Below are 12,311 nucleotides of genomic sequence, written 5' to 3' on the forward strand. Positions count from 1 at the left end.
AGTCTAATGTTACAGAATTGTAAATATCCCTCTCCAGGCACATACTAACATATGTATGTATGTATGCATATATACTTAAATTAATGGAGCAAGACAATTAAGTTGCTTTGCGAAACACCTAAGAAGAAGAGACTCACTTTTTGTATCATTGCTTATTTTTTTGCTATAAAATATTGAAGCATGCAACTTCTTTTTTTAGAATGCTGAGTCGGCATAATTATAAAATTAGTTAATTGGAAATGATAAAAGCCATTGATGCATTTTTAATCCCATCCAGGAAAATATTTGCTTTTGCAGCCACTGCCAGTAATTTTCCTACCTTATTATCCAGATAGTCAAACTAATATTCTTAAATGACACCAAAGGGATGACTGCTGTGAAGGCCATCATTTGTATGCCGTACTCTTAACAAGGACACTTTTTCAGTGGGGGTCCCTTTGGTTCTCTTCTATTTATGTGAGTTGCCCTAGTCTTGCTTGGCCTCTTCTTCTGCAAAGGCCCATTTATTCATTTATTGACATTTGATTACCAGGAAAGTCCGACAGGGTACAAGCCCATTTTTAGTGGACACCTGGGGAGAAAAGCTCCATTTTTCAGCTCTTTCTGTCTGTCTGTCCTTTAATCCTCCCTTGGCTTCTCACTTTGAGGTCAGTTTCTTAAAGGCTTCCTGCATCTTAAGACCCCAAAGCAGCCTATCTCTCCTCCTTGGGACATAAATTTTGTTTTAGAAAAATTGACCCAGGCTCCTTTTGAGCATGCACGTTCAGCTTCTCTGCAACATTATACCTGAAAGACTGTCTTATTGCTTGAGCATACTTCTGCTTGGAGGGTTTGTGAGCTTCAGGCCCTTATGTCCATCCCTCATGTTTTGTTTTTTTTTCACAGGGACAGGGTATCCCTTTGTACTAATCCTTCTTTTATGCCCAAGTTGGTTAATGAGTTGTCTTTGAATCAGGCAGTACAACACCCTTCCTTTTTTCCTTCTCCTCAGTCTGCTAGTGAGAGGGTCCTAAGTACCTTGGATTTACACATACAGCGTGGGTATTATTTTGATAAAACTAAGGCCATTCATAAGTCTGACCAGCTTTTTGTTTCTTTTCATCTCAAGATATCGGGTTTGGCTGTTTCTAAGCAAGCCATCTCCTCCTGGATATCTAAGGCCATTACCTTTTGTTTTTTTCATGGCAAATGTCTGTTGATTTCCATTAGAGCTCACTCCACTAGGGCTCTTGCCTCTTCTGGTATTTTCTTTTAGGGGCTGGACATCAGTTCCATCCTTGAAGCTGCAACTTGGTCTTCAATGCATACCTTTACTACAAATTATAAATTGGATAATGCTTCTAGGGTCACAACAGTTTTTGCTAGAGCCATTCCACGAGTTTGTTGAGGACTGTTCCCAGCCTTCCGCCTCCCAATCCTTTTCTTTAGTTTTTGTACTCTCCTTACAGTGAAGAATACTGCAGCTCTGATATAAAAGGACATAGTACAGTTGTGTAAAATTTTACCATAACAGTAGATGTCCTTCTTTTCACTGTTGCAGTATTTGCTGTCTCCCTCCTTTCCCCTTTTTTCTTTTTGGCTATGTTTTGGTTTCCGTCCTGGCCAATTGTCTCCCTTTTCCATCTGCATTTTCTCCTTCAGGATGTGCATAGCCTCTTTTATTCTGTGGAGACTGTTCTCCATGGGGCAATTCAGTTGTGGGTAACTGCATCCGTATGTCACCTTTATGTCCTACGTCCTGAATGGGAACCATACCTGTGGCATACGGTGCATACAAAATTTAAAATCTTTGGTATACAGTGAAGAATACTACAACGGTGAAGAGAAGGACATCTACTTTTATGGTAAGATTTTACATGACTCTACTTTCCCCAGGTTTCCATCTGAGGATAGTCTTGCACCAGCAGCCCACCCCATCTTTCAACGCTGATTTGTCATTTGCTCAGACAAGAGTGATTGAAGCATGCTTATTGAATGCTCTCTCTCCAGCTGGTGTAGTTAGATGCAAAATGCCTGTGGCAGTCAGCCTTATAAATACCCATTGATTTTCTATTCAGTCTGTCCTTGTGTGGCCCTAATTGTGGTGACGTTCCTCGTATGTGCTTATTGAGGCTTATAACGTCTTTGCTGTTTAACATGACATTTTTCACTTGTAGTTGCATTTAACAGATTCATTTCTTTGTGTTTAATTGCTCATTTTGTTAGTAACTATTGTAGCTTTTGAATGCAGATAGTATTAGTGCAGCTAAGAAGGTGAATAGCCAAAGTTCTAGTTCTTTTTATGAAGTAATTTAATAAAAAATGTTTTTTAAACTCCATATGTCAATCTCTATATGTTATAGTGTTAGCGCACTGGCATGCTAACAAAATCTAATTAAGTAAAGTCTCCATAAAACATTTTCTTTAAAAGATCTTTCACTGAACGTTCTTTTTTACTTCAACCAGGTGTCCTCACTTTATTGGGACCATAATGAGTTTTTTGCTCAGTTTGCTGGAGATCACACATTACTAACCGCAGGGTATTCCACTTTAATTACCAAACTTGCTGAAGGGCTGGATATTCGATTAAATATGCCGGTAAATGCACCTAAGTTTTCTTATTGGCTTTATACTGGTGATACTGTTTTTGACACTATGATGCTTTTCATTTGAGTTTTGCTTTAGATGTGCTTACCAAAGAATTTAGTTTTGTGTTTTTGATGTTTAAGTCATTAATTTTAGCGTCAAACTTGTAATGCATTAGGGTGTTACCAGACCCCTTCTTATTGCTGTGGAAGATAAGATCTTGAATGGATTGTAGTCATACTGTCAAATTGTATTAATTTATGAATGTGCTTATGACACAGGAAGGATATAAGGTATTTGCATCTGTAGTACAGCAGCAACAGCTGTTTGGCTTTTGCCTGCTCTTGCAGAGTATGGCAGAGCAGCGGTATTACTTGAGGTTTGGGCACTATGGTTCATAGGTTCATACTAGGCTATCTGCCCTAGGGCATTTATAAGCCTAGCCAGAGTGTGTTTGGCTTTCGCCACCCATTTTAAATTAATTTTGCTATGCCCTTTTTCGAGGTTAGTATACTGTGCCTCTGTCTAACAGTGACACAGAAGTGATACCCGGGGTAAACCTACGATCTCCCATCCACTCATCAAGATTCCTCTTGAAGAGAGTCAGTGACGGACTCTGCCTAACCTGGACTGGGATTTTATTCCAGAGTGAAGGGAGCCTCTGGGTTATGAATCTGTCCCTCCAGCATGTCCTATTTATTTCAGTGCTGAGGTTCAAGTCTCTTGAGCGCGTAGCTCGATGGGATTTGGATTTTCTGAGGTGCAGCATGTCCAATAATTCCGGGTTGGACATGGCTTTATACGTCAGGCACAGATCGCCTCTGAGCAGGCGGTATGCCACTGAGTAGAGCTGGAGTTTCTTTAACCAGGCAGCATATGGCATCTGTTTGAGCCTTTTGATCCTCTTGGTGAAGTACTTTTGGGGTCTTTCCAGTTGCTGCAGGTGTCTGGTAAGGTACATCCCAAAAGGGGCATTGTACTCAATTATGGGCCTGATGAGGGATGAGTAAAGAGGCACGATGACCTCCCCTGATCTAGATGTGAATCCCTTCATGATTAGGTGGGCTATATAAAATGTTTTTCTAACCACTTTGGCCACGTGGTTGTCAAATGAGAGCTTGCTATCAACTTGGGTCCCCAGGTCCCTAATTACTTCTTCTGTACTTAATGGATTACCACCTATGTGGTAATTTGTGGGCACTTTGTTTTTGCCAAAGGGGATGACTATACACTTTTTGGTGTTTAGCTTGAGGCCATGGCTCTGGCACCAGTTGTCTTTTTCTATGAGGCCCTTTTGGAGGATGCTTGTGTCGGCTGGAGAGTCAATTATGGCGCCCAGTTTGCAGTCATCTGCAAACTTGGTCAGCCACAGTCCTTCCGTGTTGGCCTGTACCTACGAGAAATGTATACCGAACAAGAGAGGTCCCAGGACTGAGCCTTGTGGGACACCACTTGTAACTGGTTTGGAGTCTGACATGGCTCCAGCAATTCTAACCATGTGGGTTCTGTCCTTGAGCCAGTTTGCAACCCATCTAGTGACATAGGGGTTTATATTTAAGCTGGAGAGCTTATCTATAATGCCCGAGTGGGGTATTGTATCGAAGGCTTTTGCGAGGTCCAGATAGGCTGTGTGGACCACCTTCGCCTCGTCAATGGCCTTGGTGACTGTTTCAAAGAAATCAACGAGGTTTAAGAGGCAGGATCTGCCCTTAACAAAGCCAAACTGGGTAGGATCCAGTGTCTGTAGGTCCCCAATATCTTTATTTATGAGGTTCATGATATCCTTTTCATAGCTTTGCAGACCAAGCTAGTCAAGCTTATGGGGCGATAGTCTGCAGGATCTGTTGAGGCACCACCTTTGTGGAGAGGGACCACTGTTGCTGTACGCCACTCTTTGGGTACATATCCTGTAGTAAGGCTGAGATTGAACAGTAGTTTTATGTTTGGGTTTAGCTCTTCTTGGAGTTCATGTAGGACGCAGCCCGGGGCACCATCTGGTCCCATTGATGCTGTGTTTTTTGCTTTGGAGAGGGTGGCTCTTACCTGAGCATCTGAGATGTCAGGGAGGCAGTACTCTGCTGGGATAGATATTTGCCCTTTTGGTGGGGGGGGGGGAGTTTGCGCTGAACCTGTCAGCTAGGAATTTGGCAATGTCTGTGGGTTCGATGTATTTTTTGTCATTTTGGACTAATTCTGAGCATATCTGGGAATTCCCACCCAGGTTCCTAACATAACTAAAGAAAGCCTTGTGATTATCCTTAGTGTCCTGTGCAATTTTTCTCTCGAAGCTGGCCTTAGATGATTTTATGAGTGCCCGTAGTTTTTTGCTAATACTGATCAGAGATGCCTTCCCTTTTTGGGATTTTGCTCGATCATGTAGTAGCTTCCTCCTTCTATTGTATAGTTTGTTTATGGCTGGGGTCCACCGGACAGGACGTCTGCCTTTGGAGGATTGGGTCTTGGTTTTATTTGGGATTGCATAATCCATGCATTCCTGAAGGTGTTCATAGAATGTGTTTATAAAGGATTCTGCGGTCTGGGCCGTATTTTCCACAGGCTTGGGGCTTTGAAGGATTCCACCTCGGTTTTGAGGAATGTGAAATTTGCTTTAGAGAAGTTTTTCACTGTGGTTTTCTGGGCAGGGGGTGGGGTCGGGATGTGAATATCCAGTGAGATTAGTTTATGGTCTGATCTTACGAATGAGGGATACACTTCTGGTCTGGAGCATAACATATGTAGTAGTACCATTTAACTTATCTTTTAAATAATAAACAGTTTTGTTGCTGTTGTAATATAAATAGTTGAAAACATGTTCTTTTTTAATATTCCTCCTAAATTCCTTCTCAGTGTTAACACATTTTACACGTACAATGACCACACTCTGTAATAGTGTCTGTTATGAGCAAAGGCACATTTTTTTTCCTAAGGGCAAATTAACATTGTGCATTCAGAGATATTCCATATTGGTTTTGGCCATCTTTCTAATGTCCTGTAATAAACCACAACCATATATTTTGTCCCCCTCAGGCAAAAAAATATAGCTGGATAACTCCTTAGTAATAACTTTATCTCCACTTTACATCTTAATAAAGTCTCTCACTGTTCCTTAACTATGACTTCCATAAGCAACTATTAATCTCTTTTTTTAAATATTGATACCCTTCAGTAGACTGTTTGCTGTTATACCCTCTCACCTAATTATTTGCAGTATTTTGTTTGCTGTTTCCAGACTACAGCTTTTGTATGTTTCTTTCAACAGTGAGACCAATTTAGCATAACAGGCCAGTCCCTTCCTACTACTGTAATGATACAGAGGTCTCTGAATCACTCAAGTATGATGCAGTCAGAAAACCTGCACAGGATAGATTAGCGTAACATCTTATGTCTTTCTGAATCCCAGGGTATATCTGCTCTAATATACGCATATCAGAAAACACTATATTCCACTTGAATGATTTTGACTTTGGACTTTGTCATCCTTTGTGGTGATTCTGGTTGGTTGAAGATATGTACAGGGAACCAAAATAACCAATCTTTTGCCAATGGCGAAAGTTAGCTATTTAAATGCAGTATATTTCCTATGCAGATAATGGGACCCTTATCCTTGGTGACTTCAACTACCCCACCATAAACTGGGTGAACTACTCCTGCACTAATGCACTCACCCAACGATTCCTTGACTTCATCATTTCTAATGCACTAGACAAGCTCATCTCATCCCCTTAAGGGGAGATAGCATTCCGGACTTGGTTCTCACCAGCATGGGTGACTACTGCACCATTCCCACAGTATGTTCTTACCTGGTGAGATCAGATAATCAGTCTGTCTCATTCAAATTTTCTATCTCAACCAACCCCCCCACCAGCCGTAACCAGGCTGAAAATCTTCTCAAAAGCTGACTACATCCTCCTAAGGGAGGGTATCAGTAGCTTCACACCACCGCCCCCCGCCCCCTCAGAGGATGTAGACAACTATGTTGAACAGTATGCCTGTGCAATATACAAGCACCTGTACAACTGCATGGACTCAGCCATACCCAAACAGAACTAAAATCTGCTCCTCAAGGAAACACGGACCTGTCTGGTGGACATCCTCTTTCAACAGGCTTTGCAACAAAAGGAAGAAACTGTTGCCCAAGGGTAAAAAGGAACAAATTCCAAATTGGAAAAACGCCCTCCTGTGCTTCAGCAAGCAAATTAGATCACTAGTGAAAGCCTCCAAAGTCAATTATGAGTTGAAACTAGCCTCTGAAACAAAAGGAAACCACAAAGACTTCTTCAGTTACATCAGGAACCTCCATGGCAAAGCCCAGGTTTGTTCCGAATTAGTACTTAATGGTACCACTTGCACTGATTCTGTTGACTTAGCCAACCTGCTAGCTGATAGGTTCAGCACAAGCCTCAACCCCTACCCCCCCAAAATCCCATTCAACATCCCCGATACTTGTCCGGCACCTCATCTCTGTAGATAAGTGTTAAAGGCCCTATCCAAGGCAAAGAACACAGCTTCCACGGGACCTGATAGTATCCCAGGCTGTATTCTGCACCATCTCCAGCAAGAACTAGCTTTGCCATTGAGCACCCTGTTCAACCACAGCTTAATTACAGGCTTCATTCCAGTAGAGTGGAGAACTGCCATTGTCAGCCCCTTGCACAAAAGGTGGTGCCACTACTGACCCAGGAAACTATTGCCCCATTAGCTTGACAAGTCTGATCTGTAAAGCCATGGAGTGTATTATTGTGGATCTCATAAACAAGAACATAGGCAATCTCCAAGCACTTGACCCTACTCAATTTGAATTTGTCAGGGGCAGATCTTGCCTGTTGAACCTTGTTGACTTCTTTGAGATTGTCACCAAGGGCCTGGATGAGGGAAAGTCAGTACATACAGCATACCTTGACTTGGCCAAGGACTTTGATACAATCCCCCACTCAGGTATCATTGAAAAGCTAACACAGCTTGGTGCAAATCCCTGTCTCATCAGGTGAGTGGCCAACTGGCTCACTGATAGAACCCAAAAGGTCAAAATAGGCGCCACCACTTCCAACAGCTGACCTTTCACTAGCAGGGATGTGTCCTGGGACCCTTACTGTTTGACATCTACTTTTCAGAGGTCCAGGCAAAGACAAAGGGCCTGTGGCTGGCCAGGTTTGCAAATGACTGTAAGTTGAGTGCTGTCATTGACTCCCCAAATGATGTTGAGATACTGCAAGAGGGTCTCACAGCAACAAATGACTGGTGCCAAAGTCATGGCCTTGAGTTAAATGCAAAACAATGTATTACCCTACCATTCGTCAAAAACATGGCCCCTACTGATTACCACATCAATGCCAACCCCTAAAGCACACAACCTGTGATGAGAGACCTGGGTACTTAGGTTGAGAGCATTCTCACATTCGACTAGCATGTAGTGGCAGTGATCAGAAAAGCCTTTTACTTGGTTCATCTCATAAGTAAAGGGATTGCATCCAGAAAAAAAGGAGGTTAGTACCTCTCTGTACTCCTCCCTTATTAGGCCTATTGAGTATAACACCACTTTTGGTATGTACCTCTGTAAACACCTGCATCAACTGGAAAGGCCACAGAAATACCTCACAAAGAGGATCCATGGCCTCCAACACCTGTCCTTTGTGGACTGGCTCAAATCACTATCACTCTACTCGGTATTCTACAGATTGCTCAGAGGTGGTCCGTGTCTCGGCTACAAGGCAATATCGAACCCTGCCCTGCTAGAGATGCTCCATATCCATAAGTAACTCCTCTCTCATTACCAGCTCAAAAGACCTAAATCTAATATGAGACATCAACAAAACCTGCTGGAGAGACAGGTTTGTCTCCCAGAGGCTGCCCCATCTCTGAAATAGACTTCCCATACATGTCAAACAGAGTACCTTTCTGACCCTCTTCAAGTGCAGCCTTGATGAGTGTATGGGAAACCACAAATTTGTCCCAGAGGTTCCACCTTTGACCCTCATTGACAGGGGTGACAGGTACTGACTGAGGTTTCTTTTTTGGAGATAAACTCTTGGCTAGGCTTGTAAGGGCCGCAGAGCAATTAGCATAGTAACTTCCTAAGATCTTATGATCCTATGGATTAGATTAATTTTTATATTGCATGTTAATGATTATTAAATATATTTATAACCAGTTGCATTGTTTTCCAGTGTCTTTATTGCATGTTAAAGTTATTTTTTTTGTTTATTGATTGATTTCATGTATTATTTGAAGTACGTTTACTTGTTTGTTTATCAGGCAAGTGGGCTAGCCACCCAGTGGTGTAAACCTTGGCTGTAGATGATTAACTCTGTTGAAGTGACACATCAACCCCAGGTGGAAAAAATAAAGGGGTTCTGGATGGATGAAGATGGACTGGTCTTGGGACCCTTTTTAGTCATGCCCTTACCTTACCTTTTGCTATCTTTTACACCCTGTGCTCTTTCCCTTAAATATTTCATTCTCTTTTTTTCTTCTTCTTTTCTTACTCTTAACAATCCCTTCATGCTATCCCTTGCATTGTGTATTTTACTATTATTACTGTTACTGTTTCATTGCTGTCTTCACACACTTTGTATTCATAACACTTTTTGTTAACTTGCTTGTCTACTGTTATATTTGTCTGGACTGAGACTGAAATAGGTCCATTTGGATCACTGTTACCAAATATAACAAATAAATGAATAACTGCCCTGTGCTAAAATGTGATTGCATACATAATGAAAATTAAAGAAGATTACATAGCAGAACAGTTCATTTGTTGCTGATAGCAGTGTTTGTATCTTCACAACCAAACTGTATTAATATTAGAAGCAGAAATCCTTGACAAGGTGCAAGTTGTAGGATTTACTCATGACTGGTGAGGTTTGGCCATGAGTACTTTGTCTTTGTAACCAAACACTTTGTTGAGGTGTATGTCCCCAATAACCCACACAACTTTGCTGTGGATTATTTGTTTATTTATTTATTCATTCATTCATTCATTCATGTATTTTATTTGTAAACTGATGTGTAACACTGATCTCCATGGACCTTTTCAGAGTCAGGCCAGGAGTGCTGTCCGGTTAAATGACTTGCTCAGAGTTGTACAGATAGGGTAGTGGAAGCTGACAGAATGAAAACAGGGAAAAGGGAAACAGCTCATTTACAGCTTATAGCCTTAAACTTGCACACCAACTAGCAGACAGAAATAATCTGCTCCAGGTGAGGCGTAAATTCACAGTATCAACATTGCTTTGCACTGTTACATAATTTTATGTGAGGAAACAAGTGGTGCAGTGTCATCTACTAAATATGAAAGGGACAGTATGATTTATAGTTAGAACATTCAAGGGTCCAGTGAAGTGCTACATTCTTTTGTATTTATACATGCCATTGCATAATATAACCATAATACTTTCCAGATGTGGGTGCTGTGTAAATGTTTATTCATTTTCAGTAAATGTGCAAGCAGGGAAGAAGTAAATCCTGTATATCACTGCACCTCTGGCAAGTGTTATTCGTCTTATACCATGAGAAAAGTTTCAGTTTTTAAGCTTTTGGTAGTTGTTTTGCAGAGTATGAATACAGAGCATGTGCAGCTGTGTAGCTCATTGTTATAACATTGTGAAAATGTCTGTTGAAATGTACTGGAGAATGGCTTAGAACTTTGAAATGATGTACCATTTTCTGCTGTGGACATTCAATGGATATTATGAAAACTTTCCCTTAATAGATTCCTAAATGACTGGTACCCATGAAACTGTATAAGGTATCAGATTTGTTAACGATAGTAAAAAATCCTTTCATCTGCATTTCCACAGAGTCAGTCTTACTCTTCTGCTTAGTCTGGGAAACCTGAAAGAGGCTGTTAAGAAATCAACTGCTGCCCTGCTGTAGGAAGCTCAAGAAAGAAACTTCAATTCTTTTTTGAGTGTGTGTTCGAGTCCTGTCCTTTAGCTAACTCAGGAGTTATGTCATATTAACCACATTATCTGATGCTATAACTGTCTGCTCTAATTATAACTTCTAGCATGATACAATTTATCTGTAATGTTTGAATTGGGTGGAAATTACACTGGGATTTGCTCTTAAATAGTCAGGTTTGTGTCTCATTGTGGGCCTGGAAGGAGTACCCAGCCAAGGTATTCTGAGTATTATGATATGCTTTGACATGTTAGTGTGCCACTTTGTTTCCCAAGCCATGCAATTACTGAGCATGTGCAGTCATGCATGTTTCAGTATTCCCATGACTCAGAGGGAGTGTGTGTATCAGACTTAGTTTTAATAAGATTAAGTAAACAATGTTAAGTTTTGATATTTTAAAGTGTTGTCTAGTTTTTTATTTATTTCCAGAGTTGTGCGGTTAGTGGTGATGCACAGTCGGGTGGTGTTGAGAACAAGCATGAAAGTGAAACATTTAGTTTGAATGAACTCAAGTAAGGACCCTGGGAACGAAATGTAATGCTGGGCTGGTTTAAAAATCATTACATAGTACCTGCTGAAAGTTAGAAATCTTAAAAAAACTTAATCGTTATGAATGCTGGGAGTTATGAGGTTGTTCATTATGCTGAACTTGAGATGGAAGATGTGCGAAAGTCCGCTTTCAAGTTTCAGTCAGGTTCTGTGTAAAACTTTCCATTTATGCATATGGAAATATACTGAGTGTGAGATATGGTGCTTTTATCTTAGAGTTTTGCATTTGTTGTTGGTGTGTCAGTCGGGGATTGTTGACCATTAACCTATTTAACGTTCTGGTGAGCTTGGACGGTGATTCCTTGACTGACTTAGAATGATTCCACACAAGTACCTCAAGAACTGTTACTGTGGTGATGCAAAATATTGCATATCTTGATTTTTCTTTACTATTTAAAATAGTTTTAGATTCCTTGAAAAATTTATCAGATTTAATGTTAAATTTTTTGAGAAAGCATTGAGACAAATACCGATGCAAGTCCCCATCCTCAGATAGTAATGTAATACAATCAGACTTGACTCCTAGTTTTTAAGTTTTCTCCATTCATGCCAGTACTGCATTCATACCTACAACTGCAATACAATTACTACTGCTAACTTCCCAAACTTAACTTTCCATACAAGGTTCCCCTTTTTGTGACTGTTCTCTAGTTGTCCCACAGTCTTGCATTTTTATGGTCCCCTTAAAGAACCATAAAAAAATGTTGATTCTCACATGATTTTGCTAATGTTGCAGTCATTATCTTTTTTCCCAATGTTGTTTCTTTGTATTCTAGAAAAATGCTTAGAATTTGCAGTTTATATGTTGATTTTTTTTTTTTTTTGGTGTAGTTTAATACACCCACGCCCCCTCTGAAAATGGACACTTCCATGTAGATTCAACAAAATGTAATTAAATCAATATGTAAATGTATACTTGCATAAATAACCTTCCCATCAAGTACAAGTAGTAGAAAAGGTGGGAATTTGTTTGTGATATTTATCTGTCAGCACAGTTAATTTGCTAAATCAAAACATTGGGGGTAGTATCAAATGAAGGTAGAGAATATAGGACCGTAACTATTTACATGGGAAATCCAGAACATGGATATTATGCAGTCATACTTGACATGAGCATGCCCAGCCATTCATATTCTAACCATTTCTTATATTTCATGCTTTTTCCTCCACTGATGTCGTAAAACTGTCAGCATTTTTGCTGTATCATACCTTAAGGACAAGGTGCATTTCACCTACTCACCTCTTATAGGTTCATAGGTGTGTACTAGGCTATTAGCCCTGGGGCCTTTACAAGCCTA

General features: G+C 40.5%; 1 protein-coding gene across 1 annotated transcript in view; it reads left to right on the forward strand.

Annotated features, from left to right (window-relative positions):
- KDM1B (lysine demethylase 1B) overlaps positions 1 to 12,311 on the forward strand; it is a 1,151,880-nt gene that overhangs the window by 905,146 nt on the left and 234,423 nt on the right. The window contains exon 15 of the mRNA XM_044065274.1: positions 2,446 to 2,577. Within this exon, the coding sequence (XP_043921209.1) occupies positions 2,446 to 2,577 (132 nt within the window). The remainder of the gene's footprint in view (positions 1 to 2,445; positions 2,578 to 12,311) is intronic.

This window comes from Protopterus annectens, chromosome 3.part0 (assembly GCF_019279795.1).
Source record: "Protopterus annectens isolate FY-2018-M chromosome 3.part0, PAN1.0, whole genome shotgun sequence".
Lineage (NCBI taxonomy): Eukaryota > Metazoa > Chordata > Ceratodontiformes > Protopteridae > Protopterus > Protopterus annectens.